This window comes from Azolla caroliniana, unplaced genomic scaffold, assembly GCF_043228905.1.
Source record: "Azolla caroliniana isolate FFs.n. ecotype wild unplaced genomic scaffold, voAzoCaro1.0.p SCAF_7, whole genome shotgun sequence".
Taxonomy (NCBI): Eukaryota; Viridiplantae; Streptophyta; class Polypodiopsida; order Salviniales; family Salviniaceae; genus Azolla; species Azolla caroliniana.
In genome coordinates, this window is record NW_028230442.1 from 21,028,816 (window position 1) to 21,043,527 (window position 14,712).

A 14,712-nucleotide genomic window follows, 5' to 3' on the forward strand; every position below is an offset into this window, starting at 1 on the left:
ATATGATGGCCTCAAGGGCAGCTCCGATGGAGTTGAAAGACAACGAATAGCCTTCATCCAACAATGGTCGTCCTCTCCCTTTCTTGAGTCAGTGGGCATTCACATAAAGATGGAACTATCACGTCCCTATAGGGATTTGTACATAATCATCTTGTTTGTAAAATTTTATAACTAATGGAAGGAGTTTTTTTTTGGAAATATATATATATGATGATTTTGAAGCCCAATGACATACACAAACATTCTTTACGTTAGTTCTTCATTTTTAGGGCAATGTTATTGTTTTACACTCTTGTGTCCTAGTGTTTTATAATCAAATTTCTTCTTTGAAATGTGATCCAAAGTACCCTTAAGATCCCTTATAAGAAAACACATACTCATTTAACAACAATGCAAACCATAATAGCATTAAATTTAAACATGTATTAATAAATCAAACAAGCTGAATTGAAATGGGCTCAAGATACAACTCAAGTAATCCATTCGTAATTTTCATACTTTAATACCTCAAAGTTTTCCAATTATTTGAGAAAGACTACAAGTTTGTATACTTATATTTGTAGATGGCATAGTCATCTACCATAACTTTTGAAGACATCATTCATAGTATTCAACTTATTTATTACATAAACATACATTATTCTCATAATAAAGGAAATGTATCTTTGAAATGTCATTTTTCTTGTTGGTATGTTCGATCAGTAATAGTTATGCCACCATCAATAAGAAGATTGTGGCCACTCACAAAAGCGGCATCATCAGATGCTAAATATAAGGCAGCTTGTGCAACATCTAATGCAGAAAATGTATGACCAGATAGAACATTGGTAGAGTTAACAAAATTTTGAACCTCATGCTCTGGTATTGAGTTATTACCAGGAATATCACGATACCATTTCAAGGAAAGTGGTGTTATGAGTACTGATGGGGAAACACAATTCACACGAATGCCGTACTTTCCTAGATCACGAGCTGCTCCTTTCATAAGCCCAAGAAGGGCGTGTTTAGAAATTGTGTATTCTATAGGTGTTATAGTGCATGTAACACTTGCCATACTCGCAGTACAAATAATAGAACCCCTTGTTTTGTTGTCAATCATAACCCTACTAGCATGTTTTACAGCGAGAACCATACCACGTATATTCACATTCATCACATTGTCAAAGTTCGTTATATTCAAGTTTTGCATCCCACCAGTAAAATTTCCGATAATACCAGCATTACTGTACATTATATCAAGCTTTCCCCACTTTGTCAATGCTTGTGTTACAAGCCCCTCCATGTCAGACTCCATTGTGACATCACAATGTCTATAAATAGCGACATGGTCACCAAGCTCGTTCGCAAGTTGGGTGCCCAAATCATCTTGGACATCTCCAATTACGACGAAGGCACCATTTTCAACAAACAAACGAGTGGTCGCCTCACCAATGCCGCTTGCCCCACCAGTGATGATGGCCACTTTGCCTTCAAGCCTAGCCCATGCAAAATACGAACCACAAAAATTAAATCTTAAGGGATTAACAATCTTTTTAAAGACTATAACTTTGTCTAAACTGCAAAAATTGTATACAAGTTTATAACAATAATGATGAGACTTATGCTAAAACACATTGGGATGAAATATTGCCATTCTCAAATTATTATGTCAATGCACCATAGTTCATGTAATAGTAAACATATTAACCAACAATATTGATTAGATTAATGTTGTATGGAAACCTAAAAACCATTGAATCAAATAGTATGTTAATAGCCATATTAAGATGGCTGAAATAAAATGGCATGACTAGTTAAATGTAGAATAAAGCAAAATGACATAAGCTACCTTTGAGCACTTGCCATTATCTCTTCAAAGATTTCGTAACGTTTCAGTTCATTCTTATAAAGGATAAAAATACAATGAGCATGACAATCAATCTTAAGCTCATTTTATAGTTAGGAATTCAATGTTATTATACACCGACACATACAATTGATTAAAAGACAATTATTGCAAAATGACAAAGAGACGTGAGACATGTGTAGGCAATAGTATTGCCATGGTTTCAATTCCACCATGTATGATACATCAAATATTGGAATTAAAATATATTTTCTCATCAAATAGACATTAAACATTTACCAATAATGTTGTAGAACAAGAAGTAACTATGTTAAAAGAGTTGATGGGCTACTTTTGTTGTAAATGAGGGGGTGGGACTATGATCACTTTGGTGAGAAGACCAAAGTGAGTTTTGCTAAATTTTGTTGGTTTTTGATGTACTTTGTTTGGTAACTAATGCGAACTAGTGTTTTTTTTGCAAAAAAAGAGAGTGGAAGTAACTATGTTATTGGGATTTTCACAACCTAAGAAGTTGATGTTGATTTCAAGTGACTAGTTTATTTCATTAGCCTTAAAGAAAGGATGGGTTGGATTATTTTATTATTCTATAAACATATATAAATCTTCTCATCTCACCTTTATAAATATTTCCACATATGTTCACAATTATTTGTGATAGGAACTTGGTACATGTGTGTACATAACAATCGTAAGCATGGAGATGACTTCTTTGTAAACTTGAAGCACATAAGAGTTGTGACCTTATGTAGCTTTACTAATCCTAATATCTCTTTAAATAATTAAATAATAGGGTGGGTTGCAAACATGTGATTGGTAACTATGTTAAAAGAGTTGATGGGATACTTTTGTTGTAAATGAGGGGTTGGGGACTATGATCACTTTGGTGAGAAGACCAGAGTGAGTTTTGCTAAAATTTGTTTGTCTTTGATGTACTTTGTTTGCTAACTAATGCAAACTAGTGTTTTTTTTTAAAAGAAGAAGAAGCTAGAAGTAACTATGTTATTGGGATTTTTACAAACTGACACATTGATGTTGACTTAAAGTGACAAGTTTATTTCATTAGCCTTAGAGAAAGGATAGGTTGGATTATTTTAGTATTCTATAAACTTATATCAATCTTCTCATTTGACCTTTATAAATATTTCCACATATGTTCACAATTACTTGTGATAACGAACTTGGTACATTGGTGTACATACCAATCTTAAGCATGGAGATGACTTCTTTGTAAACTGGATGCGCATAAGAGACTAGAGTTTCAATCTTATATAGTTTTATTTATCTTAATATCTCTTTAAATAATTAAATAATAGGGGTGGAAATATGTGATTGAAAAACTCAAACCATGAACTATTGACCATTGTTGGGCTAAGTTTTTAACCCCTACTAAAACCAGAACTTCTTGAAATTATAAAAAAAACATCGTCACATACCAAACTATATCTCATGAACATCATAAGAAAATTTTACGATTGGTAAAATATTTATTACATTTATAACTTAAGAACTATCAGATATCATATTGAACATCAAATGCCATTTTGAACATTACATATCATTATTATTGAAAGTTATCCATAAACATTACGTACCATTTTTATGTACATATACATAAACATATAACATACGCATATACATACACATATACATACATAATCTCTGCCCATAAACATCAAGGCATTTAAGTTCTTTACTACCTTATCATCTTTCAATGACATCGACCGGGCACCTTTCCATCACAAAAGTCCACCTTTTGCAAATCTGCCCCCATCTCCAACTCTCTATAATGACATATGACATTAAATAATTATTTCTAATGAGAGAGTTTCTAAGGTTCTAGGATCATAAAATAAGTCAAGAAACACGTCCAAATTTAAATGAACTTAGGAAGGTAAGCTAATCATATATACGATTAATATTTTTACAAAACAAAGTGCAAACAAATAGAAAAGATTAGAAGGTTAAGAATTTTAGGTTTGGCATGGTGATCCATATTCATGAACTTCACAAAGTAAAGTTATCTATAATAGAATTTACACTTTTTACCAAAGAAGTTGTAAACAAATCATCATATTTATGAAATAAGATTAAGAATGCAAAACGAGTTGAGGGTCTGGCATAGTGATCGATGGTTATGAGCTATAGCTTTCTAAATCATCCCTTGAATCATTCCATTGTAGACATGAAGTTAGGATAACCCAAACAATGACTTTGTTCTTCGGTTTTGTATGTGTTTTGATATCATAATCACCATTTATGAATGTGTCAAATCCATTTGAGTTTTGGTCTCCAGGTCATTTGTACATGAAGACACTCTTGAGGCAACAAAGAAAGGGGCTTTCAAATTCCCTCCCAACTAGAATATGCTCCTAGAGAACGAGTCTTAGAAAACATAGATGAGTGTGGACCTTCTATGGGAAAGAGGGTCTACGCTTCTGATCTTTCTCTTCATTCAGGTACCATTGAAGCTATCCATAGTGGTAGCAATAAGGCTATTATCATGAGTCATAATATTTGGAGAAAGGTATTGTTAGGATTGTGACCGGCCACAACCGGTTTCACTTCGAATATTCGGGTGTAAAGATCAAGAAAGATAGTGCACAGACAGAAAAACGTGAAGGTAGAAAACACAAGTGCAGAGACATAAGATTTAACATGGAAAACCCGAAAGGGAAAAACCATGTGGAGTCCTTGAACTCTGAACAGATAACTATACATTAAGAGGAATATACAATAAGAGACTCAAAGGCAACAACCTTGAGTTCTTCTTCATCAACAGACTATTACAAGGTTGTAACTTTGTTCTCACTCACCTACTGTCACACACACTCAATTACGGAGGCAACTACCCAATGTGTAACTTATTACAACTATAATGATTCAACAATGCTATAAAGTTTGCCCTAGTTGTATTTATACATATACAACTTTCTGGCTATTTACATACATAGCCCACAAGGGGCACATTTAGACTATTTACATATATGGTCTCCCGATTTCGGTTTCGGCCTCGGTCAAAATAGTCATTTACTCCATATGGTTCGGTTCGTTCTCTTCCCATCCGGAGGGACTTGTTTCCCAACAGGTATTGCAAGCATGTCAGCTCAATAACGAAAACAACATGTAAACAACTAAGTTATGTGGTACATTGTGTTTGCGAACCAACCATTTGGTTAGTTCCCAAACGACTTCGAATAGAGAATAACACTTCCATGATGCTAGAGGATTAAGTTGTCGATTCACTAGTCAAGAGTCTAGAATCTTTTCGCCTAGTGCCTCAAACTTCTCCCCTTCCTCAAGTACAACCAAAGGGGGTTAACCAAAGAAATAGAAATAAGTAAATATGAGAATAAAAATTAAATAATAATAAATCAACGGCCTAATGGTTAAGGTTATTGATTGCTTGAGAGAAGTTGCAAGATTCAATGCCTAACACATGCATGTGCCTCATCACTATTTGATACAGAAACATTAAATAGTGAAAGTCCGTTGTCATGTGATTCTTCACACACGGTATGAAAAAGAATGAAATAATTATTTTAGATTAGCTTAATGGCTTGGTATGAAAAGATGGACGTCTTCAAGAGCTTCTAAATGCATTTTACTACATATGAAACGGCCAACTACGTATCAAGTTATGTGAGTATGAAGCTTGAGAAGATGGGGAAACATAACTGTAAGATATCGCACATAAACAGGACAACATCGTATCCAACATTATCTAAGCATACCCAAAGCCTATTACTTCATATTTGTGTGTTTGGAGCATAGAACGGTCGGGGTGATTTGGGTTGAACACTTTGGACGAATGGATTTGACTGAATTTCTTGGACAGGTGGAAGTGGATAAACTACTCGAAACAATTTTGGACCGGATTGGTCGAGAGAAGGGAAGAGCAATTTTTTTTCTATCATAGAGGAAAGAAAAATCTATCACAGGAAAAAGCCCTACCCCTAATTTTTTTTCTTATCGAAGCCATCTCTCAAAAAGAACCCTAATTTTTTTCTTATCTAAGCCATCTCTCGAAAAACCCTAATTTTCCTTATCAAAGGGTTATCACTCAAAAACCCTAATCTTTCTTATGGAAGTCATATCTCTCGAAGAACCGTAATTTTCTTTATCGAAACCATATCACTCAATGCAAAAGCGTATGTGCGGAAGCGTAAGACAATAGCTTGGTTGCGTAGTAGCAGAGAGACAAAGAGAGAGAGTATAGGACACAGAATACAGAGAGTACTCGGGAGAGACAGAGAGAGCAGAACGTTTAAATCTACTACAAAACAATAATAGTTCTCCATACATGAAATGTGCACAACGGCACTATTTATACAAGTCCTGAGAGGACTGACAGAAGTACCGCGTACTTCAATGCTCACTCGGGCGTCTGGCACTGACTACGAGACTTCATATTTGTGTGTTTGGAGCATAGAACGGTCGGGGTGATTTGGGCTGAACACTTTGGATGAATGGATTCGACTGAATTTCTTGGACAAGTGGATGTGGATAAACTACTCGAAACAATTTTGGACCGGATCGATCGAGAGAAGGGGAGAACAATTTTTTTTCTATCATAGAGGAAAGAAAAATCTATCACAGGAAAAAACCCTACCCCTAATTTTATTTTTTATCGAAGCCATCTCTCAAAAAGAACCCTAATTTTTTTCTTATCTAAGCCATCTCTCGAAAAACCCTAATTTTCCTTATCAAAGGGTTATCACTCAAAAACCCTAATTTTTCTTATGGAAGTCATATCTCTCGAAAAACCGTAATTTTCTTTATCGAAGCCATATCGCTCGATGCGAAAGCGTATGCGCGGAAGCGTAAGACCACAGCTTGGTTGCGTAGTAGCAGAGAGAGAGAGAGATAGTATAGTACACAGAATACAGAGAGTACTCGGGAGAGACAAAGAGAGCAGAACGTTTAAATCTACTACAAAACAATAATAGTTCTGTATACATGAAATGTGCTTAAGGGCACTATTTATACAAGTCCTGAGAGGACTGATAGAAGTACCGCGTACTTCAATGCTAACTCGAGTGTCTGGCATTGACTACGAGACCTCATATTTGTGTGTTTGGAGCATAGAACGGTCGGGGTGATTTGGGTTGAACACTTTGGACGAATGGATTCGACCGAATTTCTTGGACAGGTGGATGTGGATAAACTGCTCGAAACAATTTTGGACCGGATCGGTCGAGAGAAGGGGAGAGCAAAATCTATCACGAGAAAAAACCCTACCCCTAATTTTTTTTCTTATCGAAGCCATCTCTCGAAAAGAACCCTAATTTTTTTCTTATCTAAGCCATCTCTTGAAAAGAACCCTAATTTTTTTCTTATCTAAGACATCTCTTGAAAAACCCTAATTTTCCTTATCAAAGGGTTATCATTCAAAAACCCTAATTTTTCTTATGGAAGTCATATCTCTCGAAGAACCGTAATTTTCTTTATTGAAGCCATATCGCTCAATGCAAAAGCGTATGTGTGGAAGCGTAAGACAACAGCTTGGCTGCGTAGTAGCAGAGAGAGAGAGAGAGAGAGAGTATAGTACACAGAATACAGAGAGCACTCGGGAGAGACAGAGACAGCAGAACGTTTAAATCTACTGCAAAACAATAATAGTTCTCTATACACGAAATGTGCTCAACGACACTATTTATACAAGTCTTGAGAGGACTGACAAAAGTACCGCTTACTTCAATGCTCACTCGAGCGTCTAGCACTGACTACGAGACTGTTAACTCCCATAGTCTAGCTGCTAGTAGGCTTCCACTTACTGATGGATCCGGCTAACTGGCTCCCTAGATCACCGGGTCACTTGCTCACCGGGTCACCGATCCGGCTCATCCTTCTGGATGCCGATCCAGCTCAGGCTTATTGAGCCGATCCAGATCTGGTTGAGCTTGCCGCCTAATACTCCCCCTCAAGCTCAAGTTGAGGTCGGATCGTAGTGTTAGTCTCCATGGCAGCCGATCCTTCCACCTGGCTCCTTCTGGCGTCACTCCGCCTTGCTCGCACTCCTTGTCCCATCCGGTCCCGTTTGCCGTGACCCCTCTATTCCTGCGCACCTCGACTTCGTTGGTTGACTGGTCTGCTCAACAGGCCCAATTCAGCTCCCTCGCTGCTATGACTTCGTCTCTTGCTGATTCGCTGATTCCTTTGTATTGGTGTCGACTTTTGCTGCCTTCTCGTCCTCTTGGCCTTGAATTGATCCGGTTCTTCCGAATTCGTCTGTAGAACCGAATCGGTTGTCTCCGATTCGTTCCAACTCTTGTCCGAATTGGTCACTCCTGATTCGTCTTCCGGTTCTAGGCCCTTCACCACATCAGACCATGTCCGGGTCGTGGCCTTTTTCTTTCGGTCTCTCCCTCTATCCGTTCTACCCTCACCGACACAATCGACAGTCTCTTTGGCTTAGCCCATTCTGGTGTTTTGGCCCGTTCTCCCCCTCAAGTGTAGCACGTCGAGATGCTGAACATGAAGCATTTCGGTGAAGTGCTGCAACTTGTCTGATCCGAGCGGTTTGGTGAAGATGTCGGCAACTTGCCGATCCATGTGAACATACCGAAGTTCGACTTCACCGCTCAGGACATGCTCACGCACGAAGTGGTAGTGCACTGCTATGTGCTTCGTGCAAGCATGGAATACGGGGTTCTTGGTGAGCTGCATGCTGCTTATGTTGTTGCAGTAGATCAGAATCGGGGTTGGCACCTCGATCCACAGGTCTCGCAGCAGTCGCCGAAGCCAAATGGCTTCACAGGTGGCAACGGTAGGCCCTCGATATTCAGCCGCAATGCTCGAAAGGGCCACTGTTGGCTTCTTTTTGCTGCTCCACGCAACAACCGTACTACCAAGGGAAAACATATAGCCAGAGGTGGATCAACAATCCGATGCATCGCCGGGCTAGTCCGCATCAGTGTAGCCGACTAGCTCTTCGTTATACCATGCTGGTATAACAGTCCCCGTTCCTTCGTGCCACTCACATATCGCAAAATTCGATGCGCGCATAGAAGGTGCTCCACGATCGGCTTCTGCATATATTGGCTGATCACGCCGACCGGATAACTGATGTCGGGTTGGTGATTGTCAAATATATAAGGCTTCCGACGATTTGTCGGAACCGTTTCTCATCGCATGCCGGTCTAGAGTGGGGACGGAGCTTCTGGTTTCGGTCTAGGGGTGTAGAGATAGGTCGGCATTCTATCATGCCGAACTTGTACAACATATTCAACCCATAGTGTCTCTATGAGAGCATATGCCGTCGGGGGTTCGGATCACCTCGATCCCAAGGAAGTAGTGAAGGTCCCCCAAGTCGTTCATCTCAAATGCGTCCGACAGCTGGGACTTGACTCGGCTGATTTCATCGAGGCCGGGTCCAGTGATGACTAGATCATCAACATACAACAAGATGCATACCAGACCGTCCACACCTTGCCGGATGGACAACGAAGAGTCAGACTTGGAGGCCGCAAACCCCATCTTACGCAACCGGTGTGTGATCTTCGCATTCCAAGCTCGGGGGGCTTGCTTCAGGCCATAAAGTGACTTCATCAACCAACATACCACCGACTTGTTCATCTCTGTCTGGAAACTGGGAGGTTGGGTCATAAAGACCACTTCTTCAAGATCACCTTGAAGAAATGCATTCTTCACGTCTATCTGGTGAAGATGCCACTCCCTTGCCGCAACAACCGCCAACACCACACGAAACGTCGTCATCTTCACTACTGGAGCAAAGGTCTCGTCATAGTCGATTCCGTGGGTCTGCACATATCCCTTTGCCACTAACCTGTCCTTGTACCGGTTAACTGATCCGTCGGTATTGTACTTTACTTTGTACACCCACTTACATCCGATCGGTTTGTAGTGTCGGGGAGGGTAAACTAGGTCCCATGTGTCGTTGGCATCAAGTGCCCGCATTTCTTCCTCCATAGCGGCACGCCAATTTGTGTCCTTTGCTGCTTCTGCGTAGCTCTCCGACTCACGCACTTCCGCCACCTTAGTCATGTACGCATAGTGATGCGCCATGTATTCATTTGTACCCGTAGCGCTTTCGGGGGTTCTTCTGACGGGAAGACCAACGTAACTTATCGTTACCCGGTTTGGGGCCCTTCTTGGCCGGTGCGGTCTTTGTTGCCGAAGATCCGCTTTCATCCTTTCCAGAGTCGGATTCGCTCTGATCCGACTCAACGTTGCCGGTTTCGTATTCCGGCATCTTCTTCTTCCCCTTCTCTTTGCGAGTGAACCGTCTCCTCGGTTCCTTGCGTGGGGAGAGCACGACAGAGTCTCCACTACTCGCCGGTTCCTCATCTGACTGGTCATTCCGACTTAGCCGCTCATTCGGTCCACTTAACTGAAATGAGATCGGACTCTCTTCTAGAGTGCGGAGGTCTTCATCTTCTAACTGGACCGGTTGAGGCTCACTAGCCTCATCCTTCGATATCGGGTCGGGGTCGGAAGTTGGAGCCGATAAGGCATACCATGATGCCGTCTCATCAAACTCAACATCCCGGCTAACTTGGACCTGCTTCGTCCGGGGGTTATAACATTTATACCCCTTTTGCTCATATGAGTAACTGACCAGGATGCATTTATCTGACTCTGCATCCAAATTCCTCCGCTTCTCATCCGGCACATGCACATATGCAATGCTACCGAATATTCGAAGGTGTCGCAAATTCAGCTTGTGCCCGAAATATAGCTCATGCGCTGACACCTTGTCGCCGATCCGGTTTTGGATATAGACAGCCATCCAGACCGCCTCTACCCAGTAGAAATGGGCAATGCTCTTCTCCTCCGGCATTGCCCTTGCCGCGTCGACAATCGACCGGTTCTTCCTCTTAGCTACACTGTTCTGTTCCGGTGTGTATCTGCAGCTAAACTCACACCGAATTCCTGTTTGTTGCAGATAACTGTTGAATTGGTCAAAAAAATATTCTTTTCCCCCTTCCGATCGCAGGTAGTTGATCTTCCTCTCCGTTTCCTGTTCAACCAGGCTTTGCAGGTTCTGAAAACACTCAAAGACTTTGCTCTTTCGCTCAATTAGGTAGATCCATGTGTGTCGGCTGTAGTCGTTGATGAAGGAGATGAAATATCGACTCCCGCAAAGACTCACGTTCTGTGCCAGTCCCCATACATCCGAATGAATAAGGTCAAGCTTATTACGGCTACAGTTTCATTCGGTGGGGAATGGAAGCCGATGTTGCTTCACCGAGTTGGCACGCTTCACATATTTGGGCCTTCCGGCCTCTGAACTTCGGCATACCGAAAACAACTTGTTTCGTTTGTAGGTCTTAAATCCTCCGGAAATTGACGTGGCCGATCCGTTTGTGTCACAGGTCGATGTTTGATTCGACCTTCTGTCCTTTGGCGAACAAAGCGGTGCCGACGTCATTGGTGTCAAGGATGAACATCCTCCCGTCTCTGCTCCTTTGCGCAATGACTTGGCCCTCTTCCTCGATGAAGCACCCGCGGTGTGTAAACCGCACCTACATCCCCTTGTTGACAATCAGTCCAACCGACACCAGGTTTTTCGTGATGGTTTGAACGTGTAATACGTTCATTATGTTAGGAAACAGATCCCTCCGGATGGGAGGTGAGAACTGGATGTGGAGTACCCGGAAACGGAAGACCTGGTGAGAACCGGATGACGAGTACCTGGCAACGGAAGACCCGGTGAGAACTGGATGACCAGTGCCTGACAAGAACCGGATGATGTAGGCCCGGTGAGGAGTGCTCACCGGATGAAGGGACATATTCGTAAATATGTTTCTGAGAGTCCATCGGGGCTATATTTGTAAATAGCCGAAAAGTCATATTAGTATAAATATGACTTAGGGCCAACTTAGTGTGTAGTTTAGTTGTCATTCTTGTTGGCGTAAGATTAGAGTGTGAAATAGTGTATAGAGAGAGTGAGAGAGAGGAAGAGGTCGTTGCCTCTATTGTAACCGCCGCCTGTGGCGAAGATAGCAAGCTCGAGGTCGTGGCCTCGGTGCTTTTCTATTGTACATTCTGATATAGTGATAGTTTGCGGTCTGTGGGCTGCCGTGGTTTTTCCCAAGTTTGGGTTTTCCACATAAACATCTTGTGTACTCTTCTCTCTATTGTGTTGTGCTTTCATTCCCTGTTTTCTGTGTTTTATTCTAGGCTCGGTTGTGGCCGAGCGTTGTTCATCGGAGCGTGTAGTTCCTGTCAAAGTGGTATCAGAGCGAAACGACACAGAAAATGGACGATTCATTGGGAGGCATGTTCAAGCTCACCGGTTCCAACTATTTAGTGTGGAAGTTGAAGATGAGGGACATGGTCGTGGTTAAAGATCTTTGGTTGCAGGTTCAGTTCGGGGACAAGAGACTGGACAAAATCGACACCACGATATGGGAGGTGATGCACATGAAGACAACGGCTTACATACGGTGCTTCATCGACATGAGCCTATACAACAACTTCAATGAAGAGAGCAAGGCTCATGAGATCTGGGAGAAGATCGGCATTATGTTTCAAAACAAAAAATGATGTTAACCAGGTTTCAGTATTCCGAAAGCTAGTAAGAGTCCGGTACCAAGATGGCTCCAGCATGGCGGAGCACATGAATGCCTTCCAGGGGCTGATACACTAGGCAACATCATTGGAAGTACCTCTCGCTGATGACGTACTAGCGCTACTCCTGCTCGGTTCCCTCTCGGATAGCTGGGAGACGTTGGTTGTCACTTTGGGCAACGCCGGGCCGGAAGGGAAACGGTTATCCCTAGCAAGAGTGAAGTCGAGCTTGCTAGATGAGGAGGCGCATCGGAAAGATAGGGATACGAGCTCCGACTCCAAAGCGCTCCTTACCGAATCGAAATGCGGAAGACAAAGGAACCGTAGTCCCCAGAATCGGGAGAAGTCGGGGACACAGTCAAAGTCAAGGGGGAGGCCTACTTGCTTCTATTGCGGCAAACTGGGACAATTCCAGAAGAACTGTTGGCACTTTCGAAAAGACAAGGAAACCGACGGTACCGATTCGAAGCGGACACCGGACCGGAACGGTAAAGACCGGAGGGGGCCGGACCGGAAGGGAACGACGGCAATCCCGGCAAGTGAAGAAGAGTTGATGCTCATCACCGAGGAGAGTGAGCTAAACCTTGCCGGCGACGAGATGACCTGGGTGGTCGACTTTGGAGCGTCGTTCCACCTTACCCCGGACCGGAAATGCTTCTCATCCTACTCAGCCGGTGATCACGGCTGTGTCCGGATGGGGAATGAAGGTACATGCCGAATTGTTGGCATAGGAGACGTGTGGTTGACAACACCAACCGAATGCAAGCTGCTGTTGAAGGATGTCCAACACGTTTCGGAGGTTCGTCTGAACCTGATATCAGCTGGTCGGCTAGATGATGAAGGCTACACGGGTAGCATCCGGAACAGTGTTATGAAGTTCAGCAAAGGGAGCCTGATTGTGCCTCGGGCCCGGAAGGTAAACACGTTGTACCTGATGAATGTCTGGTTATGCCCGAAGGAAGTGAATGTGGCATCCGACACTGCCGGTGAGCTGTGGCACAAAATGCTATGTCACATGAGCGAGAAGGGGATGAAGAGGCTTGCAGACGAAAACCTCATTCCAGTGAAGAACGTGCACTTGGAGAAGTGCACTGATTGTCTGGCCGGTAAGCAAAACCGGTCCTCCTTCCGAATAAGACCACCGATGAGACGTAATGCACCACAGGAGTTTGTGCATACTGATGTGTGTCAGGATTGCATTACTTCGTGACGTTCATAGATGACCACAGCCGGAAGCTATGGGCCACACCATTGAAGACGAAGGATCAAGTACTGTCCGTCTTCAAAGAGCTCCACACGAGAGTGGAAAGAGAAACCGGCCGAAAGCTGAAGGCGGTTCGAGCAGATAACGGAGCAGAATATTGGGGGCAGTTCGAGGAGTACTGTCGCTCGAAAGGAATCCGGCTCGAATTTACCGTGCCGAAGATGCCAAAACTAACGGCCTGGCCGAGAGGATAAACCAGACCATAATGGAGAGGGTCCGGAGTATGTTGGCGCATGCAAAATTACCCAAGAAGTTTTGGGCTGAGGCACTGTTGACGGTGACATATGTGATAAATAGATCACCCTCAGTACCCTTGGACGGAGATACGCCACAGAGAGTCTGGACCGGTAAGGAAGTGTCCTACCGACATCTTAAGGTATTCGGGTGTCTTGCGTATGTGCATGTAGCTAAGGACCGGAGAGGAAAACTAGATCCGAAGACTCGGCCATGCATATTCCTCGGTTACGGCGACGATGAGTTTGGCTACCGAGTGTGGGACCTGGTCGAAAAGAAGGTATTCCGGAGTCGAGATATTATCTTCATGGAGGACAAGACGCTCGCCGATTGGGAGTCGGAGAAGAAGATAATGAACTCCGAGTCGACTGGTAAGGATCGATTCTACGGTGAGCAGACCCAACCGGCAAGAGACTGGTTATGGTGAGGATACCGAACCGGCAGAAGAAGAAGTAGAGGAAGTTGAAACCGGAACCGGCCAAGACCCCGAATCGGATTCGGATGAACAGCAAATGGAGGAGCCGGTTATCGAAGCCCAGAGACGAAGATAACCTCTTAGAGAGAGAAGGCCCCCCCGGAGATTTCCGGATGTAGAGCATGTGCTGCTAACCGATGAGGGGGAGCTAGAAAGCTTCGAAGAAGCGAAGGATGACACCCACAACCGAAAATGGTTAAGTGCCATGCAGGATGAGATGGATTCCCTGCATGACAACCATATGTACGAATTGGTGGAGTTGCCGAAAGGAAAGCGGGCACTCCGAAACAAGTGGGTGTACAAGTTGAAACCGGTAGATGCCGGCAACCCCCCGAGATACAAAGCCAAGATTGTGGTGAA

At 43.0% G+C, this 14,712-nt stretch overlaps 1 protein-coding gene across 1 annotated transcript; it reads right to left on the reverse strand.

The window, feature by feature from the left end:
- Window positions 1-586: 586 nt before the first annotated feature.
- Window positions 587-1,938, reverse strand: LOC147862289 (short-chain dehydrogenase reductase 3b-like). Its single transcript, XM_087321999.1, has 2 exons — window positions 1,829-1,938; window positions 587-1,475 (listed from the first exon to the last, which is right to left on the reverse strand). Exons 1-2 carry the CDS (start codon window positions 1,843-1,845, stop codon window positions 674-676), a joined length of 819 nt encoding a protein of 272 aa, XP_087178125.1. The 5' UTR covers window positions 1,846-1,938; the 3' UTR covers window positions 587-673.
- Between the last annotated feature and the right edge of the window lie 12,774 nt (window positions 1,939-14,712).